The following is a 23,015-nucleotide window of genomic DNA, read 5'->3' on the forward strand; positions in this document are numbered from 1 at the left end:
GCACACCCTAGAGTTAGCCCCGGAACTGGGATTTTGGTGTTAGTGAGTACCCTTGAGGAGATTTCTGAGATGGAGATTGTCATAGTAAAACATTTAGAAACACACCTGGAACTGACAAGGAAGAAGTCAATAGTCAAAGTATACAGGAAAAATAGGCAAAGAGAGCTTGATATTTGTGCTTCCAGGTATTGCTCTGAGTTTCACTCACAAAGGCTTAAAGCCAAAAATTGGATTAAAAAGGGAAAGTTTTTTCTTTGCATCTAACGTTGGGATTTCATTTATATGGGTCAGTTCCTAACTCAAATCCTCACATCCTTTCTCTCACACTCAGAAAAATCAAAACTTCTTACTGTGGCCTGTGTGGTCTCCAACAGTCTGGTATCTCTTTTGGCACATCACCTACAGCACTGCCCACTTGCTCGTCCACTCTGGCCTCAGTGGCCCTCATACAGTTCTTCAGAGAAGTTTGTTCCTTCGTCAGAATTTGCACTTTCCTTTCCCTAGATATTTGCACAGGCCATACTTTAACTTCACACATATTTCTACCCAAAAATGTTAGTTCTCAGAGAGTTCTTCCTTGACTCTACTATTTTATTATTTATTTATTTATTTGGCTGGGCTGGGTCTTAGTTGCGGCACGCGAGATCTTTAGTTGCGGCATGTGGGATCTAATTCCCTGACCCGGGATTGAACCCAGGTCCCCTGCATTGGGAGCTCGGAGTCTTAACCACTGCACCACCAGGAAGTCCCAACTCTACTATTTTAGAAACTCTTTCTCATGGCACCTGCAGTCTGTTGTTTGTCCTACCTACTAGAATGTGAGCTCCATTAAGGCAAGAAGTTTGCTTTATTCACTCATGTTTCCTGGGGTCTAGAACTGTGGCTGACACTCAATAAGTATTTGTTAAGTAAATAAAAAGTAAATAAACTGAGAAAAATTGGAAACATCCTAAATGTTATATTACAAAGGAATGGTTAAATATAGTACCATTTAGTACTGTGTGCCCATGAAAAAGGATGAGGTTAAACTCTATATACTGAAAGAAAAGGCTTTGGGCATGTGTTGGTCAGTTAAAAAAGCAAGTTACAGAATATAATGCGTGTCTTGTCTTGAAACAATTTGTGTAACACATGCAGTAAAAGAATGTAATGTATTTCTCATATATGTGCTTGTGCCTGCATTAGAAAAAGATAGGAAGATTGTACATTAATAGTACATTTAGGGACTGGGATTGTGCGGGGCGGGTTTATATTTTTTACTATACATACTTCTCTTTTGAAGTTTTGTAATCATACTTTTAAAATAATACATTTTAAGGTTTCGCTCATAAAGTTCTTAGTTTTAAGGCAAACAATTAAAAGAATATCATGAACAAAAATTATTGCCAAAGTAATAAGGAAAAAAATCTTAAAACAATAGTACTCTGCTCAGTGCCTCACATACAAAGGACTCAGTAAGTTTCAGCACATACACCAACACTCTTGTCAAAGAAGTCGGAGTTGGGAGAACCCCTTGTCCCCCTCAACATCTGCAAGGTCTCTCTGCTACCACCCAGATCCTTGCTTCCTGAAGGAGGCTCACAGAGACTCAGAGATTAGAAATCAAAACTCGTAATTTTATAACTACAAGAGGTCATTTTTTAAAAGCACAACAACACATTTATCATTTGTTTTTAAGAAATTGCTTTTATTAATGATTTGTTTTTAATGAGGATAAAATAGGAGGATAGTCAATGTAAAAGCAGCCTATAACATGTGTGAAAAACAGAAAACAAGATTATTCTTGATGTAGTGGAATCAAATTTTTCTTTCTATTAAGAAAAAAAAAAAGACCACTTTGTTTTCCCCCCCATCTCTCAGATCCGTGGTGTACTATTAGGTAGCCAGCCTAGTTCCTTTCCCTGGGTTAGCTTTCATTTTTGAAGCTCAAAACTGTCTAAACATCTCTGGTACCAATGACATGTGAAAGCATAAACTACAAAGAAGAGGTTACCATGGGGTTAAAATCTTAGATACTCTGAGATTCAAGAGAGAGTCACCTTTTGAAATGTCATAGTATTTTAAGAGATTATGAAAAGGGCAGAAAGTGTGGCGGGTCCACTCTTGGTGGATATAAGAGCTATATAAGGGACAGAATCAGGTGAGAAAGTTCTGTTTGGGGCTGATGAAAAAGGGAGAAGCTAGAGAAAGCTCCCAAACATTGAGTTTCATAGGAGTAATCTTTCTGCCTTTTGGAGCACAGCTGCCTGCTTAAACTTGATCTCTAACTTTTCACTCACACTGTGTACTTGCTGACATTCTGTGGCCTGGCTACAGTTTGGAAGACTACTTTAAGAACAGTCTTAAAACTTCCCTGTGTAAATAAGTTCTTTTGGTATTTATGGTCACGGAGGTAGCTTTGTCCACCCTTAAATGGAAAGAAAAGAAATGAAATCTCTTAAAGAAAAATGACCCTTTTAAGTATGTTTATGTAAGCATAGAAGTTTTTAAGAGGCATGGAATAAAAAATAGATCTGACTATTAAAACTACATAAATAATCTCGAGAAATAGAAAGACAGGTGATTAGTCTTGTTCATTTGACCACTGCTAATGTCAAACCAATGTTTTTCATATTAATGGCATTGAAAAATGTGAAATAGAGCTTTGAAGCATTGACTCTAAACTTAGTTCCACATCATTAAGGTGCATACATCTCAGCCTGCAGCACATTTATTCATTTCATTTTGGTTTTGTGGCCAACCACTGCTTCAAATTGAATATCCTGTATGTGATTTATGGCTGCCAAGGCACGTTCAGGAAGAAATCTGTATGAAAAAAAGATGACAAAATTTCAATTTAAAATCTTTGACACCAGAGTTCTTTTTTGTTGTCAGTTAAAAATACCCTGAGAGTTATCTGGTTTGCATTTAGTTTTCTTCTGTTCTTTCTTCACATCTACCTCTCTCTTTTTTTGTGTGTCTTTTAATACTCACAGTTCAAATATTATGCAAATATAAAGAAAGCACTGATATATACCACTCTTCTCACCTTCTCATATTAGTAAACTATTACATGAAATCCTATGAGAGTAAAGACCTAAAACTGAAGATCTAGGCTTATTGCTGTAACTGTCAATGAATCCTGATGCTAAGAGTTCACAGAGCAGCACCACCAGAATCCATTCCATCTGCCTCTCCACCTCTCCTTGAGTTTTTACTGAATGTCTATTGATATTATGCCCTCTATAATAAGGTAGACTAAAGTACTTTAAAAGCAGCTACTCCCTTTGAGGAGCTTATTGTTTAGCTAAGAGGCTGAACAACAGGCTCAGATGGCTTCACTGTTGAATTCTACAAAATGTTTAAGAAGGAAATAATACCCATTCAACACAAGTTATTCCAGAAAAGAGAAGAGGAGGGAATACTTTCCAACTCAGTTTATGAGGTGTTATCCTGACACAAAAATCAGACAAAGACATTACCATGCAGGGTTGGTTTAATTTTTAAAACGAGTCAGTGTAATGCACCATATGAACAAACTAAAATAGAAAGACCATAATATCTTAACATATTCAGTAAAAGCATTTGACAAAATCCGTATCTACTCTTGATGAATACGCTCATCAAAGTAGTAATAGAAGGGAACTTCTTCAACCCGATAAAGAGAAAATGAAAAAAAATCTATAGCTGATATCATTCTTAATTGTGAAAGACTGACTACTTTCCTCTGAAGATCAGAAACAACACTTGGATGTGTGTTTTCACCAATCCTCTCTGACATTGCATAGGAGGTTCTAGCCAGTGTGATAAGGCTAGAAATAAAAAACATATAGACTGGAAAAAAAGAAGTAAAAGTGTCTTTATTTGCAGGAAATATGATCATCTGTGTAAAAATGTCTGTTAGAATCTACAAAAAAGCTACTAGAAGTGAGTTTAGCAAGGTTGCTAAATACAGATCAAAGTGCAAAAATCAAATATATGCTAGCAACAAACAATGGGAAATAGAAAATTTTTTTAAATGCCATTTGCAATAGCATAAAAACCATGAAATACTTTGGGATAAACCTGACAAAAAGGTGTGTAAGACTTGTACACGGAAAACTACAAAATACTGTGTAGATATATTGAAAAAGATGAAAAAATAAAAAGATACCTTGTGTTCTTTGTTCTCTTGGATTTGAAGACAATATTGTTAATATGTTTGCTCTCCCCCAATTGATCTATAGATTCAATGCAGTCTTAATCAAAACCCCAGCAGGCTTCTTTATAGACCCTTTCGTTTTAGCTAGTTCACCATATTGCATTCTTTTTAAACTGTTTTTCCTTCAGTTAGAATAGTCTCTGGCAAAGACTAGGCAGAGGTGATAGATGGAGTAGAGAAAATGAATCATTCTCTTTCTAGATTGAGTAAGGTAATAGTAGAGGAAACTTAACTCTTCTCCCCAGGCATGGAGAGTTTCCATGGCAACTTTCACAACTGAAAAACTCTCCATAATGATAGCTCTATCAGTGTTGTAGTATTTTAGGTGTTTTGTGCTGTACTTACTTCTCTAGTGTTAGGAAGATACTGAGATATGATGGAACAAAAATCATTTTCTTATTGGTAAGTATTCCATCTATCAATCTTCTTGCAACTTCATTTGTCTCCAATACAGGGCATAGTCTGTGATTAAAAAAGAAAAGTTTGGTCCTTTTTGTTGTTTTTTATAATTAACAAAAGCAGGAAAATTAACTTATCTTTTCACTAATTAGGATTTAAAAGCTTCCAGGGGCTTCCCTGGTGGCGCAGTGGTTAAGAATCCGCCTGCCAATGCAGGGGACACGGGTTTGAGCTCTGGTCCAGGAAGATCCTACATGCCATGGGGCAACTAAGCCCGTGCACCACAACTACTGAGCCTGCGCTCTAGAGCCCACAAGCCACAACTACTGAGCCCGCGCACCACAACTACTGAGGCCCACAAGCCTAGAGCCCGTGCTCCGCCACAAGAGAAGCCACCACAATGAGAAGGCCGCACACCACAATGAAGAGCAGCCCCCGCTCGCCGCAATTAGAGAAAGCCTGCACGCAGCAACAAAGACCCAATGGAGCCAAAAATAAAAAATAAATTAAATAAATAAATTTATTTAAAAAAATAATAAAAAAATAAAAGCTTCCAGGATTCACTGCACAAATACCCCATGCCACGTTGATGTTTTGTTATCACAATCTACTACTTTCACATCCAGTAGGTGTGCTTCATGGCTCACTCAGTCAAAACATCAAAATGGTGGTGAGGAATTAGATAATAGAAGAGAAGAGGAGCCAGGCAAGGAACAGTAGTGGGTAGGACTGATCAAAGGATAGAAAGGAAACATCTGGCATCTTTCTTCAGGGCTTGTTAGATATGAGATGAGAAATCTATAGCTAAGTACACTTGCTTTCTTCTTATGAGAAGAGAAATCTATAGCTAAGTACACTTGCTTTCTTGTGGAGGTATCCCACAAAGCTGGATTGTTTTGAGGGCATTTAGTACTTGAGATTCACTGCTGACTTGCCTATGCTGAAGTTTCATGAGAGTTCAAGACATGCATAGGGAGTATTACATTACAACTAGAGGTGTGACCTTGCTTATACTGAAGACTGTATACGTGGGTTCTTGAGAAGTATTCATAACCACAGGCCAGTATAGAATGCCCATTAATGCAAGATGATGACAGGAAATTAAAATGTAAATGGATTGAAAGTATTGCACCAAAGTTAAGTTGTCTAGGCATAGGCTGAATGGCTTAGTGAATACAAAGGTTGTGCGGAGGAGTTAAGTAAGTAGTGGCTGTTATAACTTCCTTCCCTGAGATATCATGTGATTTACTTCAGATTATTATGTGATTGAGGTTTCCATGACTTTGAGTGGCAAGCCAGCAGAGAGTAATACAAATCAATAGTTTTCTAAATTATTGGGTACTACTTCTTCCCTCCCTGATTTCCCCTACCTGGGTCTATCAACCCTGTCTCTGAGCCAAGCCTCACATTAGTATATGGACATGTTAGCCTTTGCCAAGGAAGTTCAGAATCAGGTAGTCTGGGTGAGACCAATTCCAAATTTGCAGCATTGCCTGGCTCAGTCCCCCGGGTCATCCCCAGGAACCCACATACCCGAGGTTATATTAGCCTTACCCTTGTCATCTATTTTGCCTTCCCCTCTGGTAGACCTGGTACTCTGGGCTCACACTAAGCCTGAATGCTTACCAAGAGGATTTGTATTGGGCCCAATTTCCTATTTAAGAAAACTGAGCCTAGAGTCCCAATTATATCATTGTATTTACTTACGTACAGTACTGTGTACTTGTTAAGTACTTGTGTTCTAACACAGTTAAGGACTCAACTGCCAGGGAGTGGCTACAGCTCTGGAGATGACGCAGCTAATTAAGAGTTTCAGAGTCTGTAGCTTCAGATGAGGCTGAGCTTAAAAGGGAATTTGTTAGCTCCTTTGAATGACTATATTTAGGACTAATTCCTTTCCAATAATAAATTGGCTTCAGATTAGCAAGCTCAGTATATTTTGTTAACCTGTAGCAGAATGTTTATTAGAATCGAGGCAAATTGTGAAGCAGGTGTATTAATTTTAGGGTCCTTATCCTCACCTTTCTGCTTTTTTCCTCTCTTTTCAGGGCCAATTTCTCCTCTCTTATCGTCTCAAATCCTCCTTTACCAGAAACAAAGTACTTGGTGAAGAAATTCACCTTGGACTTCCCTGGTGGTGCAGTGGTTAAGAATCTGCCTGCCAACGCAGGGGACACGGGTTCGAGCCCTGGTCCGCGAAGATCCTACATGCTGTGGAGCAGCTAAGCCCACGTGCCACAACTACTGAGCCTGTGTTTTAGAGCCCGTGCGCCACAACTACCGAGCCCTCATGCCACAACTACTGAAGCCCGTGTGCCTCGAACCCGTGCTCCGCAACAAGAGAAGCCACCACAACGAGAAGCCCGCGCACCACAATGAAGAGCAGCCCCTGCTCGCCGCAACTAGAGAAAGCCCGCACGCAGCAATGGAAGACCCAATGCAGCTAAAAATAAATAAATAAATAAATTTTTTAAAAAAGAAAAGGTCTCAGTTTTTTTTTTAAAAAAAGGGGGCTTCCCTGGCGGTGCAGTGGTTGATAATCCGCCTGCCAATGCAGGGGACACGGGTTCGAGCCCTGGTCCGGAAAGATCCCACATGCCGCAGAGCAACTGGGCCCGTGAGCCACAACTACTGAGTCTGCTCGTCTGGAGCCTGTGCTCGGCAACGAGAGGCCGCGATAGTGAGAGGCCCGACCACCGCGATGAAGAGTGGTCCCCGCTTGCCGTAACTGGAGAAAGCCCTCGCACAGAAACGAAGACCCAACACAGCCAAAAATAAATAAATAAATTTATAAAAAAAAAAAAAAAAAAAGAAATTCACCGTGACTGAGGGGTTAAAGACTCAGCTTACTGCCGCTTCTAGGAACATCTGCATTTTAAAGGAGGACAGGGTGGTAGCCATGATCAAATGCATGTGGTTATATTTACTATGTCAATGTTTTCCAAACCTGCCTCCAGAGTTACCTGGTTTCCTTGCAAACAAAGCAAAACAAAGCAAAACATTCTTGGAGCTCATTTCGCTCTACTGAATCAGAATCTCTAAGGAAGAGCCTAAGAACATTTATTTTTTATGTAAGCGCGGTGATGATGCTTAGGATCAGGCAAGTTTGGAAGATGTTGGAGTACTTTGTGCTAGCACTGCGGCCAGTGCTGTCGAATGTGGAAACGGGGCGTATACCTGTGCCTTTCCATACTCTGTTGAGGAGGATGAACCGCGAGCGGGAGGGGGGAGGTGAGGTAACATTCGTTTTGGGGGTGTGGTTTCCAGGAGAGGACACTCTTGCCATCACCCCCGAAGCACACCTCTCCATCCTGCCCACCCCCGTTCTCACTCCCTCTTAACACCTGCGTGTGTGTTGAGTCTTTCACCTGGACACGAATAAATACCCAATGCCTGATTCATTGGCAGCTGATCACTCCTACTAGTCCCTAATGCATTTTCCCCCTTTGTTCATCTAATTTCAAAGTGAAAACGTAAAGGCAATACAATAACATTAATAAATGTTTTTCCTTCTTCGTTTTTTTGTTTTCTGTTTTCTGAGTTGACCCACCTAAAAATTTCTCATGTAGATTTCATACCAATTTCTCATGCCATATTTCCATCTTAACTTGATTTTGACCTTACCTTGTGCTTGGGTTTTTGGTGAACCCGGTATTCACAAAAACTGGGCAGAGACACGAGGTTTTGATACCCGTTTTTCCCAAGGCTTCAAATTCTGATGTCAGAGCTCGGTGGAAGCCAACAGCAGCAAATTTGCTGGAACTGTAAGAGAATTATCCACTCCTGTTAGCTAAGGGAAAGTGAAACATTCCTCAGCTTTCTGTGAGAGGAAAATGTTGATTTTGTTTGAGAACAAATAAAAGCCAAACCCCCAAATCTTCCACGTGGTCATCTATTTTCATTTACATTTTCTTATCTGATTTCACTGAATTCTGAATGTACCAATTTTTTTATTAGCGGTGATAACAATAGAACAAATTCTAATAACTTTGATTGACTTGCTTACTGCTCATTCTACCTATAAGGTTTTTCCATTCAATCTTTAAACTGTTTTCTAATCAGTTTTTACTGCTGTTTTTATTTTGAAAAATATGAATCAGGAAAATCATGTTTAGAAAAACTATGTAACTAATATCTGTATTAACAAACTTCTGTGGGACTCTACACATATCTCCTCTCTCTCTTGATAGTTTCTCTTTTGAAATGTGGAGTTCACTTTGGCTTCTTAATTTCATTGTGAAGATCTGGAGTAAAAAGACTTCAGGTGGTGTGGGTGTGTTAGTGTGTGTAACATTCAACATACTACTTTGTCTTCTTCCTTTGATTTTCTGATCTTTAAAATGCTGGTAATAGGGACTTCCCTGGTGGTGCAGTGGTTAAGACTCTGCGCTTCCAGTGCAGGGGGTGCAGGTTTGATCCTGAGTTGGGGAACTAAGATCCCACACGCCGCACAGTGCAGCCAAAAAACAAAAAAATAAAATAAAATTCATTTATAAAAAGATGCTGGTAATAAAATATAGAGCCATCTTGAGGATTAAATCAAATAGCATATGCATAATAACTTTATTACCTATAAGGAGCTATGTAATGTTAATTGTATTTTTGACCCAGATGACAAGAACCATAAAGTTAAAGGCGGGCTGCTCTCTTAAAGGAAAAGAAAAAAGGAAAACTATTATTACATTGGGTTTCCACATTTCTAAACATTAAAACAATATTAAATGTTTAATCTGTGAAATTCTGATTTGTGTTTTAAGATGGTAGAGGCAGCTTGAAACAACCATATGTATGTGCAAGGACACCTTAACCTACAGTGAAAATTAACTACATCTGTGACTACATTTGGTGTCAGAAATAATTTGGTCCGTGACCAAATTCAACCTTGAACATGGATGTGTAGGTAAGTAATAAACCAACTAACTACCCACCCCCATCCCCACCCACTGATACACATGTATTGGCTGTTACAAAAAGAATTGGCCAAAACGTTAACAAATTAAATTTTTCTATGAGGTTGATATAAGACCAGAATAAGGAAATGAGATGCCATTGAAGGAGTGTATGAAGAAAAGATATTTTGCAAATAGTGTGTCTTTAGGGAGTTCCCACCTTCGTCTCTTATGTCCTTGGTAGAGCATGGAATATGCTATCTGCATCTTTTAATACGGTGAAGGCTTTCTCTCAATCCCTCTCTGTCTGTCTCTCTGTCTCTCTCTCTCTCACACACACACACAATCTTTCATGGCACAAGCACACTGGAAAATGTTTTGATCCAGGAGCCACTCTGTTTAGCTTATCTTGGGCATGCAGGCCATGGCATAGATTTGTGTTCATTTGGACTTCCTTATATTTTGCTTCTTAGTCTGTGAGTTCCTTCTTTCTTTTTCTTTTTTTAGTTCCTTATTTCCTTTATGAGCATCTACTCATTCCAGGATACAATGGAAACATGCTTGGCATTACTGTTTTCTTTCATTGCTCTGTGGAGGAGTTCTCAGAAATCTAAAAATATTTTAAATGATTTTTCATTTAAAACCAGTTTCATTGTTTTAGGAGAAGTCATTTTTAAGAGTTTGTTCTAAACTACTGTATACATTCTGTAAATCCAAATTATCTGCTATGAGATTTTTTTTAGCTTTTATTTTTTGCAAGGCATTTGACTTTTTGTTCTAAGAAGATTCAAAAATGAAGAAAACACAATTCTAGCTCTCCAAAAATAAATAAAGAAAATAAAGAAAAATTAAACAAATTACCTGTTATGAGGACTGGAATCTGAGGTCTAATAAAACCTTAAAAGTATAAAAATATATAGCACTGCTAGAAAGTAATACCTACCAATATGGAATAATATAAGGAATCACTCCGTGGCCGCATACTGAAGCCACTGTGACAATGTGGCCGTGGTTTCTCTGCATCATCGCTGGAAGAAGTGCCTTTGTGATCTTCAGGATCATTGCAGAACCAAAAGAAACAATGACACAGGTGTTAAGTTTCCAAATTAGGTAGTTTTATTTTTAAGACAAAATGTCATTTGAGACAACTTTTTCGATGAAATGAAATACGTGCCAAGATTCCATGATTACTTCTCCACCGATGACAGAAATGAAAAAAGATTAAAACGATTGTTTTGAGCTGGCACTGAGTGTGCACTGCATATCACATGCAAAGAACTCATCTTAATATCCCTCTTCTTCCCTTCAGAGGGAATCAAATATCTCTTTTATGGATCCATCATCTAAACAATATTATTAAGGGAAAAATTCAGAGTTTTCAGAGCTGAGAAAATTCCGTATGGTAATCTGGTATCATGTGATTTTTTTGTTTGTTTTTTTGGGGCTTTATCTTTCTAATGAGAAGAGTTAAAATCTTGTGTACCTATATCAAGTTGAGTTGAAAAAGCTGAGTCCTGTACTGACCCATGGTCATTATGCATCATGATTAGATTTAGTATCTCCCTATTTGTAATACTGTGCATTATATGTTGATGTTACAGGAAACAAAAAGTCTTTCTTTACCTCCAAAAAGCTTTACTGTTTGGTGAGAAATATCAATATTATTTTATGAGAATTTTATAAACCCACCCTATGGACCCTGTGCAAATTCACAGAGCCAAGAACTGCCAAACCAAGCCACCTCCAAATTCCTGACCCACGGAAACCGTGAGAGGAATATGAACATTTATTCTGGCTTTAATCCACTAAGTTTTGATGTAATTGTTATGCAGCTGTAGACATCGAATACATGGGGTCTCTAAGTAGTTTGGTGGGCACAATAATTAATTCTCATTAGCATGTGTGAGGGGCTTGGGAAAATGGGGGAACACATCTCTTTTTTTCTTCTCTCTTCCAGAATCCAGATCTGTCCTATGTTCTACACTAATATTGAGGCACTGGAAGATTAATTCATATAAATGCTCTCTACAAAGACATATTTCAGTCTCTCACAAAACCAAACAATTATAAGAGGTCTGTAGAGCCTTATCTCTAAGCTCCAGCTTGACCTAGAGCTTTGCTCAGAGTTCCAGCCAGAAGAACCCCCAACCCCTATATAACCCAAGTAGTGAGTTCTTCGTCCTTTCTGTTCTAAAATTCCATGACATGAGGTCACAAGTGAATGTACACTGTATGTATTTTCTCTAAATCACGAAAAGGTGTACACTGACAATCCTTAGGAAAGCTCCATGAATATTTTTTGAGCGCCCAGTACATGCCAGGCTTTGTGTTAGGTACTGGTGGATAAGGCAGACTAACTATCCTACATTCTGGTGAGTCGTGTCCCTTTGAAATCTGTGCCCTTCTGTCAGAGACACGAATATTGGATGATTGTTGTTTTAAGGCAAAGATATGGAGATTCCCATCCAGAAGGATGTGAACTCAATTATGAACTTCATGTACCTTAAGAGGAGTTGTCAGACATACACAAACTAGGAATATTTCTGACTCACGCTCACCCAAAAATGTCCTAGGATGTTGACCTCAAAAGTTTTGGTAATCTCTTCATCCTTTGTACTAAGAAGGTCAGCTGGATATATTGTCCCAGCATTATTCACCACAATAGTTACATCACCCACCTCTTTCTTCACCTGTGAAATAGAAAGAACACATTCATTGGGTGTAGTATCGAAACTCAAAGTTTTGGGGCTGATATCATCCAGGGATTAGATTCTTTATTCTGTTTGATGAGATCTCTCAGAGTTCAGGCAGGAAAGAGCTTTAGTCCAAAGAGTGGTTGCCAAGGGGACACTGTCATAAAGCTGGGGTAAACTGTTTTTTTAACATCTAAATTTCAGTACCCAGTACATCATAGATATTTTTTGAAACTTACCAATAAAATGAAATTAATATTTGTGTTGATTGATATATCTGTTCTAACCAAATATTTTAAAAGTGCTAATTGAGTAATCCTGTTTTCACTACCTACTAGCTACATGACCTTGGTCTGACATATCAGTTCTTACCAAATATTTTTAAAGTACTATTTGAGTAATCCTGGCTCTGCCACCTACTAGCTACATGACCTTGGTCTGGCTTAAACCCTCTGAATCTGTTTGCTCACCTGTCAAGTGAGGTTAAAAGGGTTATTGTAGGGATTAAATCAAAGGGTACAACCATTTTCAGAGTGCTTGGTCCATTGTATTTGATATTTACCCTTAAAAATTGTTATAATAATTATTAATATTATATTTTCTATCGAAGATTAGATTGGCACCAACATAAATAAAATCTCAAAGAGGAAATATTTAAAGGAAAAAATAAAGGAATTACTGCAGAAGTAATAGGACTAAAATGAAAGTAGAAAGTTATCCTTTTCCCTGGTGATAAATCTTTTCTCTGTCACTCTGTACAGCTGCTCAAACTTCTGACCAGAATGAAATCGATTAATAATATGAAACAATAATAATAGGCAGAGTTGAGTGGATTATATGGAAGGAAAAGTTCTATGTCCTTCCTTGTTCACACAACTACCTCAGTTAGCAAAGGCTAAAAAAAAAAAAATCTAATTTAAATTAGGTAGTCATAAAGAACCTTTTCATATTCCATGTAAGGGGACACAAAATTATGGGAAGAAATTTGTATTCTGAAGTCTCACCTGGTTTACAGAGTCATAAATCTCTTCTCTGTTACTGCAGTCTACCACAAACACATGTGTAATGGCCCCTAGTTTTCTGCATTCAGCTGCAGTTTCCTCAACGCCATGCTGTAATTGGAAAAAACAAATTCCAAAAGATGTAGGTCAGTGAGGGGACAAAAGTGAGGGAGAAAGCATTGGACAAGAAATTTTTTTTAAGATTAAAATTCACGTCCAAAATGTCCCACTTGTTTGTAAGCAAATTTCCTGAGAGGCACCGCTTGCCTAACTCGCAGAGATTATACCTGGCTTTTCTGCCAGGGAAGGCTCATGTTAGTCTCACGTGTTTTCACTTGTTTTGCTACATTCTCATAGCTTAAAGAACATGCTTGAAAGATGTTGCTCTTTGTGGTATCATGAAAGGAGATGTTTGAGTATGGAGAAGAATACTCAACAATATATTTAACATATGTTTGTTGAGCACCAACTATGTAATAGGCAGTAAAGCACCTAGCAGATTGTAAAAATTTTAGGATTGCGTGCATGTGAGAGAAGGCACGAAGAAATTCTGTCACATATTCTTCTTTGTTTTTTATTTGGTTTTTGCCTTGCCAGACCTTTAAAAAATACATTCCTAGCTCAACAGTCTGCTCTGGGGCCAGGTTTGGTCCATTGGCTGTAGTTTGCTAACCCCTGTTCTTGCCTATCCTGTGAGGTATTGGGTTGGCCAAAAAGTTCGTTTGAGTTTTTCTGTACGATGTTCTGTTCGGTTTTTCTGTAAGATGTTCTTTCTGTTACAGAACATCGTACAGAAAAACCTAAACGAACTTTTTGGCCAACCCAATATTATCCCCATTTCAGATAAGGAAACTGAGGCTGAGAGAAATTGTCTGCTCAATTTAAACAGTTTGGAAGTACCCTGGCTCCTGAGTCTATGTTATCAAACCTGCATATCATGGCATAAAAATCACTGCTAAGGTCTCAGTTATGTTCCCTTCATCAAATGATCCTGATGGGGACTTCCCTGGTGGTTCAGTGGTAAAGAATCTACCTTCCAATGCAGGGGACGAGGGTTTGATCCCTGGTAAGGGAACTAGGATCCCACATGCCGAGGGGCAACTGAGCTCTTGCGCTACAACTACTGAGCTCGTGCGCCTTTACTAGAGAACCTGCGTGCAAACTACAGGGTCCACGTGCCCTGGAACCTGCGCGCCACAACTATAGAGCCCATGAGCCCTGGAGCCTGCGCACCACAACTAGAGAGAGAAAACCTGCATGCCACAACTAGAGAGAAGCCCTCACGCAGCAATGAAAGGTCCCACATGCCTCAATGAAGATCCCGCACCACAACTAAGACCTGGCACAGCCAAAAATAAATAAATAAATAAATAATAAATCTTAAAAAAAAAAAAGCTATTGGGTGCCATGACCATAGTCCTCTTCCAACACGCTCTCTGCAACTAGATGTGATGGGTAATATGGCACTTGTACTTTAAACAACACCAACAACAAAAAACCCATCCTGATGCATATGTAGAGTAAGGCTCCAGGGAATTTAGTTACCAAACTTTGAGAAAGAAAAATACAAATATAAGCAAATGTTAAGTCAAATAAGTTTTTAAACACCTGTCTCACTTGTAACTTTAAAAGGTGGGTAAATGAATCCAGTACCTTATTAATATCCCACAGAACCAGTCTGCTCTTCCGTTTTGCAAATTCATAGGCAGTTTGCCTTCCTATTCCATGCCCAGCTCCTGTAATGAGAACAATCTCCCCAGCCACAGATTTTCTCCTCTGGGGAATGAAAACCTTCACCAAGGATTCTAAGTAGGAGTAGACGATGATGATGAGAAGCAGGAGGAGATCCAAGATAATATTCATGGCTCTGCTCTGCACTCTTCTCCTCTGGTTCAGTCCCTGTCTATTCCCAGCAAAGAGCCACCCTCTTCAGAGAGCTCCAGGGAAGAGCTGTGTTCCAGGTGTTGATGGGACTGGCAGAGGTAAGCTAGATTTGCAGGCAGGCTTTGTCCATGTGTTCTAATGCGTTAGATACACTTTGAGCTTTTGAAGTGGTATCAATTGCTAGTAAAAACTTGGCATGGGGTCAAGGGAACTCAAGAGAAAGTCCTCTCTGGATTTACTTTTTGGTTGTTGTTGTTTAATACTATATTTTATTAGTTTTCAAGCACTGATTTGACATCTATATACCTTGATTTAAAAGTTTATCTTTTATTTTGTATTCAGCTTATACTCAATTAAGTTTAAAATGAATGCAAGCATAATATAGGGCATAAGTTATTTAAAAGTAAAGCATTTTAAAAAAAAAAAAAAAAAAAAAAAAGTAAAGCATTTATCATTGGAGTGAAATCAGGTCATGGGATTTATGGTAGCTAACAGTTCAATGAAATGGTGCCCTCTTACTGTATCTATCATTCCATTTCTCTACATTTGCACCTCCGTGATCCATGCCTATTCCCATGTGCTAATTGCTATTACATTCCACAGTAAAGGCATAGTTTTAAACTTCCTCTACTTTCAGGAGGCACACTTTTCTTGCAGTTCAGTTTATGAACAAAAATGATCAATATTGGGGCTTCCCTGGTGGTGCAGTGGTTAAGAATCCGCCTGCCAATGCAGGGGACACGGGTTCGAGCCCTGGTCTGGGAAGATCCCACATGCTGCGGAGTAACTAAGCCCGTGCGCCACAACTACTGAGCCTGCGCTCTAGAGCCCTCGAGCCACAACTACTGAAGCCCGCGCACCTAGAGCCCGTGCTCCGCAACAATAGAAGCCACCAAAATGAGAGGCCCGCGCACCGCAACGAAGAGTAGCTCCTGCTCTCCGCAACAAGAGAAAAACCCACATGCAGTAACAAAGACCCAACACAGCCAAAAATTAAAAAAAATAAAATAAAATAAATTTATTTAAAAAAAGATCAATATTTATTACTGTAGGGAAATCAATACTCTGATTTATTTGCCCAAAGTTAATTACGACCAATTCTTTTTATTCTGCTAATAAAAAAACTCACTTTTTTAAATTCAGGAGAAACATTAGCACCTTTTATCCTTCTTAAGCAGCTCTCTGGCATAATATGGACTTACTTTCTGAGAAGCAGTTCTGTTCTCTGTTTCACCATGGCAACTGAAAAAAAGATGCACAACCTAAAAAATGAGAATTATGTTTTATTTTGTGGCCTCACTGAGGACTATAGCCTGATGTTATACCCTCTCAGACAGTGTACTGCTCCAAAGAGGTAAAGGAGGAGCTGATAGGGATAGAGTAGGATAATCAAATAGTTAGTTTAGGGAATTCCCTGGAAGTCCAGTGGTTAGGACTCTGTGCTTTCACTGCTGAGGGCGCAGGTTCAATCCCTGGTCGGGGAACTAAGATCCCGCACATTGCATGGTGCAGCCAAAAAAAAAAAAAAAAATTAGTTTAGAAGTCCCACTAGGGGACTGTAGCTAGAGAGGGAACTTTAGGGGGCTTTGGGAAACCACAGTAAGTTAACGATCACTCAAGAAAGCAATGGGAAAATCTTGAAACTTTGTGGGCTTGCTTGACTTGTGAAACAGAGCAAATCGCTTAGCAGCAAAGCCAGACAGGCTTGCTTAGCAACAAAACCATGCAATGGAGGCATGAGTCATGCCTGAAGACGATAAAACAATAGTGGAAAAATAAGGCCTACATCCCGCCCAGTGAATGTCAACAAGTTAATGACCCCCTAGGACATGCTCTCTTCACACATAAAAAGCAGTAATTTGGGAAAGGTGACACTTCAAAGTGAAAGACTGTCATTATACTGAGACCTGAAATAATTTTTCCATAGGCACCATGACAGTCCCGGATGGGCCACATAGTGCCAAAAACTCCCCCACCCAACAGGTAGGAGGAGTTGATGGAAGACTCAAAGAAGGAGGAAGAAGATGGTCTCCCCCCTCCCCGCCCCCGCCTGCCTTCTCCTTTGATTACAAAAATGTAACCCACTAACGCTTGCTTGCCTGCCTGTTTGTTTGTAAGCCTCACAAGTGTCCTATTCTAATAAATCACTTCTTATCTATCACTTTGCCTCTTGCTGAATTCTTTCTACGCTGAGACTAAAAGAGCCAGAGCTCCTCCGAGCCACACACCCCCCGCCCCCCCACCCTGAGATGCATTTCTGTGGTTTCAGAGCCAGGATATATAGTAGTTTTTGCTGGGAAGAAAATGTAGTCGAACATCAAAGTTTATTGCTAATCACAAAAAACAGACATCTCAAGTTAATAATTTTAGTGCTTTTCTATGTATGGGAAGATGCAAGAATCTGGGCTCCTTGACATTAGTCCTTTGATATGCATCTTAACTATTTTGGGCCAGTGTCCTGTCTTTCTGTATCCTGAATTCCCCTCAAGGTACATGGTTGGGCAGCTGCAGTGGCTGATGGCTTGATGGAGAGCAACATTCATTGTTTACGAAATGGCAGGCAACGATTCTTTGTCCACAACCATGAAGTTTTACCTCTAGAAATAATCCTAGAGATACTGCAGCAGCTAATGGTCACTTGGTATCTCTCTGTGAAATGTTTTTGGTTTTGTTTTGTTTTTTAATGAAGGAAAAGAAGAAAGTAGAGATATTATCTTAAAGAATCTTAAAGCATGGACTAACCAAGCTTAGTTTGATTGATTTATTCATAAAAGCTCAGTATCAGTCTCAATTTGCTAATCATTTTACATGAGATGCCCATTTCCCTGAAAACCTCTTGTATTTGGGGGAGATTATAGGTTATATCAGTTCCCTTTGTGATAATTTGGAAAAGAGCATTAGACCAAGAGCCAGAAGTATTCACTTACAAGGGGTGTGACTTCCAATACCTCAAAAGTGGAAACAACTTAAGTGTTCATCAATGGATAAATGGATAAACAAAATGTGATATATGCATACATAAGGGAACAAAATTTTCCACCCCAAAATGTGTCTCCTTGGCATGAAGATTAATTTAGGCTGATTATTTTTAAGAAACAGAAGACTTGGGAAGTCTTTCTTTTTACTTCCGCATAGGCTGACTAAAGAATTTAGATAAGGGGCCTATTCCCAGAAGACGTGCTAAATATATACAATGGAATATTACTCAGCCATAAAAACTAATGAAATGTTGCCATTTGCTGCAACATGGAGGACCTGGAGGATATCATACTGAGTGGATTAAGTCAAACCGAGAAAGACAAATATTATATGATATCACGTATACGTGGAATCTAAAAAATAATACAAATGAATTTAGTTGCAAAACAGAAACAGACTCACAGATAAAGAAAATAAACTTATGGTTACTAAAGGGGAAAGAACAGGGAGGGATAAATTAGGAGTATGAGTTTAATAGTACACACTACTATATATAAAATAGATAAACATAAGGATTTACTGTATAGCACAGGGAACTACATTCTATATCTTATAATAAGCTATAACAGAAAGTAATCTGAAAAAATATGTATAGCTGAATCTCTTTGTTGTATACTTGAAACTAACACAATATCGTAAATCAACTATACTTTAGTTTAAAAACAGCTATGGAGATGAATGGTGATGATGGTTCCACAATAACATGAATATACTTAATGCCATTAAACTCTACTTTTAAAAGTGGTTAAGGGACTTCCCTGGCGGTCCAATGGTTAAGACTCCATGCTTCCAATGCACGGGGCAGGTTGGATCCCTGGTCTGGGAACTAAGATCCCACATGCCGCACTGCCAAAAGATTTAAAAAAATAAAATAAAATAAAATAAAATACAAATAAAAATGGTTGAAGTAGTAAACATTACATTATGTATATTTTACCACACACACACACAAAGTGGCATGACTTCAAGCAAATCTTTTTTTTTTTAAAATACATTTATTTATTTATTTATTTTATTTTTAGCTGTGTTGGGTCTTCGTTTCTGTGCGAGGGCTTTCTCTAGTTGCGGTGAGCGGGGGCCACTCTTCATTGCGGTGCGCGGGCCTCTCTCTATCGCAGCCTCTCTTGTTGTGGAGCACAGGCTCCAGACGCGCAGGCTCAGTAGTTGTGGCTCACGGGCCCAGTTGCTCTGCGGCATGTGGGATCTTCCCAGACCAGGGCTCGAACCTGTGTCCCCTGCATTGGCAGGCAGATTCTCAACCGCTGCGCCACCAGGGAAGCCCCAAGCAATTCTTTTTAGTTTTTCTATGTCTCACTTTTCTTATCTGGAAAATAATGATAAATATAAATGCTTCTGGGTAAAATGCTTTTACCCAACACAGACCTTTACCAACACATCATAAGTTCAACCTTCCTCACATACCCACACACAAGGGGGATATGAGACTCAAATGAGAGAGCATGTATATGAAGTAGATTTGCAAGTAGTAAATGGTTGTATAAATCAAATAATAATAATAGTAATAGCTTAAATTTATTAAGTGCTTACTATATGCCATAGACTGATATAAGGGCTTTATGTAACAACTTATTTAATCCTCACAGGAAATATTTGAGGTAGGTCCTATTAGAATGAGCATTGTATAGATGAAGAAACTGATGAAAAGAAAAGTGAAGTAACTTGCTAAAGTCACATAGCCAGTAAGAGGTTGAGTTAGGATTCAGGAAGTCAGATTGCAGAGCCCCAACTTTTAACTCAGACCAACTAAGTTAAAACCAACCAGCCAAATAGTTCTCAACCAAGGATACTTTTGCCCCAAAGGAAACAGTTTGCCATGACTGGAGACATTATTGGTTGTCACACCTCAGGCATGCCAGTGGCATCTAGTGGGTAAAGGCCTGGGATGCTGCTAAACATCTTACAATCCACAGACAGCCCTGTGCATTGAAGGAAAGAATTATCCATCCCCAAGTGTCAGTTGTACCAAGGTTGAGGCATCCTGACCTACGCTATACTATATTGCATTGGAGAGAGTATAATTGGCTGTCTAGTTTTAACCCTGAGTGTATTTATAAAAAAAGAGTACTTGACTATATCAGTCTGCATGCAGGTTTGCAGTGATGTTTATATGGAGCCATTTAAATATTTAAATATTAACATAGGTGATTTAGATCAGACCTCATGCTGGCTGCAACATCAGGAATCTGTTTTCAGGTTGAATGCCTCTAAGTTCAATATTTCACTTGCTCAGAGTGGGCCAGACCAGAGGACTCACACCATGCAAATTCATATACTACTGATATACTTCTAAAAGGCAATTAAAAATTTTATAGCAGGATCTAGATTCTTTTACCTTCTGGGATATCTGTATTATCCAAGAATTAAGAAACTTTGAGAAAGTGAAAATCACTTTGTTAATGTTACTTAGTTCACATTATGCTCAAATACTTTGGATGCTGAGAAATTTCATTCAGACTGAGATAACTTGGAAAACTACCTTTTGTTATTTTTTTTGTTACCTTGGGGTGAGAATGTTCATATTCCTCAAATACAGGTTTAACCTTCTCAACAAATGCTAGAAACATAGAATCTACCCCCTTGCTTTTTTTTTTTTTTTTTAAGTGTTGAAGAGTTTTGTTTGCATGTCTTCATGACATCATTGGCTTCATTTCAACAAATTTTCGCAACAAGTAAAAACGTTTAGTTTACTCTGATCACATGTTACATCAGTTTTTTCCTACTGATATGAATGAAGGCACATCAAGTTTATCATTAATTTCTCTTTGCATTACATTTTAGGTTGAGTTGCTTTTGGAAAAATTTTCTTGACTAAACTAATATCATCTATAACATTTAGATTCTTATTAAACTGAAATATTTTTTGAATTTCGTCTGCTTTTTTTTTTTCTTTTAAATTAATATCCCTCTTGAGAGCCACCCCTCTGACTGCCAATTTTAGAAATGTAATGATTTTTACACAGGTAATAATAACCAGAAAGGGAAAAAGATGGAATAGCATAACTAGCAGATTTATAATTTGGAACACAGATAATAATGATGGTAATATTAATCATAGCATTTACATAGCAAAAGAAAGGGAAGGAAAAGGAGAATGTGGAGAGAACATTGGCAGAGGTATCATCCGAGTTGGACTTTACCTTCTGAGCAGAGCCATTCTGTGAATGTCACTTGCACACTGTAGAGTTCAGAAGAGTTGATATGATATTGTAATTGATGATGGGTAGCTGGTATATCATGGTGTAAAGAAAGGTCAACACTAAGCCATTATTTCTTTGGAGGCCATAAAATGAGGAAGTTATGGGATCTGTGCACATTGTTTTAATCCACAGTTTGTTTAGTCTAACTATAGTAATCTGCCAAGTAGAAGTTTAAGAATATAATCTTTTCAAATAAATACTTTTTTTCCCCCTTTCTGGAGGGGTTCATTAGTTCACCATCAAGGATTCTGTGTACTGCCAAATTGATAAAGCAGTATTAGGTAGTCTTAAAGGTCATATAAACTTTATCTTGAGGTTTCCAAACCTAGTGTATATCCAACTAAACAAACCCCCAATTCACACCTCATATAGAGCCTCAGCTTATTTTTGGTTTATAAAACCCCTCGCTTCATCTCTACACATCAATCCTGCTTCTTTCCCTGCAGTAGCAAAGAAAGGGTCCTGCTCTCTATAATTTGCTTCTCAACCATTCGTTCCTTGTTCCTCTCATTATTCTTCTTTCCCTATTAATTACACTCTTCCTGTTATAGGACCTGTCTTTTTTGCTTTCAACTGTTCTTTGATCTCTTCCATCATAAAAATATTCAGTGAACTCTTTCCCCATCCCCGTTTGCCATCCTGTCTTTCATCTCTTACTGTCAGGTTAATTATAGTGATTGCCTTGTGGTTTGGCTACCCATTTTCTTGGGAATATAAAAATCTCTTGCCCTTTTACTGTACCACCTGGTACAAAGTGCTGTGACCGTCCTAAATATAAGGAGCTAAGTGAGCTCACAGGAAGTGCAAATCATCTAGTCCTGAAGATGGGGGTGGAAGGTGAGCCATAAATGGGACCTAAGGGTGAGAAGGGGTTAGCTGGATGATGAAGGGGATACAAATGTTACAGATACAGGAAGCCAGGTGTATGGGTACCAGGAGGTGAGAGATCATGGCACATTCAAGGAATAGGAAGTTCTGTCTTGGAGCACAGAGTGTGGGGTAGAGAGAAGATAGAGACACAGCGAAGGTTTAATCTCTCAGAGTCTTAACAACAGTGAGGGTTAGTAAAAGGTTTTGAGCGGGAGACTGCTATCATCAGATTCAGAAACGCTGCAAGCTGGAGACTGCAGCTTAAGAAGAGATGAAGGGAGACCAGTTAGGAGGCTTTTCAGTAATCCAGGTCAGAAATGATGGTGGTCTGAATGAGGGTGGTGGCAAAGGAGATATTTAAGAGCTAGAATCATGGAAGAAATATGCATTCATTTAAAAAATATATATCAAATACTTGGTATGTTTTATGGGCCATTCCAGGCATTGAGGGTACAGCAGTGAACAAAATACATAAAAACAAATCACCTCCTGGACTTCCTTGGTGGTCCAGTGGCTAAGACTCTGAGCTCCCAATGCAGGGGGCCTGGGTTCAATCCCTGGTCAGGGAACTAGATCCTCCATGCCGCAACTAAAGATCCTGCGTGCAGCAATGAAGCTCCCGTACGTGGCAACAAAGATCCCGCATGCCATAACTAAGACCCGGAGCAGCCAAATGAATGAATGAATAAATAAATAAATATTAAAAGCAAAACAAATCTCTTCCCTTGGGAAGCTTACGCTCTAAGGGCAATGTTGACAATAAAGAGCATAAGTAAGCAACATATGTAGCATGCTCCATAATGATAAGTGCCAAGGAGAAGATTAGAGAACAGAGGGAGAAATGGAAATGTGTGTAGGCTGTGTAGGCAGGGTTGCAGTTTTAGATATGGAGTGAGAAATTC

At 38.8% G+C, this 23,015-nt stretch overlaps 1 protein-coding gene across 2 annotated transcripts; it reads right to left on the reverse strand.

The window, feature by feature from the left end:
• Positions 1-1,816: 1,816 nt before the first annotated feature.
• LOC309661536 (17-beta-hydroxysteroid dehydrogenase 13) lies at positions 1,817-15,207 on the reverse strand. 2 transcript variants are annotated; one of them, XM_082463277.1, is made up of 7 exons: positions 14,816-15,205; positions 13,166-13,273; positions 12,027-12,158; positions 10,412-10,518; positions 8,204-8,341; positions 4,526-4,642; positions 1,817-2,805 (listed from the first exon to the last, which is right to left on the reverse strand). In XM_082463277.1, the coding sequence occupies exons 1-7, from the start codon at positions 15,023-15,025 to the stop codon at positions 2,715-2,717; spliced, it is 903 nt and encodes a 300-aa protein (XP_082319403.1). In that variant the 5' UTR covers positions 15,026-15,205; the 3' UTR covers positions 1,817-2,714. The 2 variants fall into 2 exon arrangements, with proteins under 2 accessions (XP_082319403.1, XP_082319404.1); XM_082463278.1 differs by lacking the exon at positions 12,027-12,158 and having other exon boundaries at positions 14,816-15,207.
• Between the last annotated feature and the right edge of the window lie 7,808 nt (positions 15,208-23,015).

The sequence above is a fragment of the Balaenoptera physalus genome, assembly GCF_965194825.1.
Source record: "Balaenoptera physalus genome assembly, chromosome: 5".
NCBI lineage: Eukaryota > Metazoa > Chordata > Mammalia > Artiodactyla > Balaenopteridae > Balaenoptera > Balaenoptera physalus.

Excerpts from the sequence above, each read along its gene's own strand:
- LOC309661536 (XM_082463277.1), bottom strand. The coding sequence starts at position 15,025 with ATGAATATTATCTTGGATCTCCTCCTGCTTCTCATCATCATCGTCTAC. Across the intron at positions 10,519-12,026 it reads ACATCCTAGGACATTTTTGG|ATCACAAAGGCACTTCTTCC; the intron begins GTGAGCGTGAGT and ends ATGATCCTGAAG. Across the intron at positions 2,806-4,525 it reads ATCTTCCTAACACTAGAGAA|ATTTCTTCCTGAACGTGCCT; the intron begins GTAAGTACAGCA and ends TTTTTCATACAG.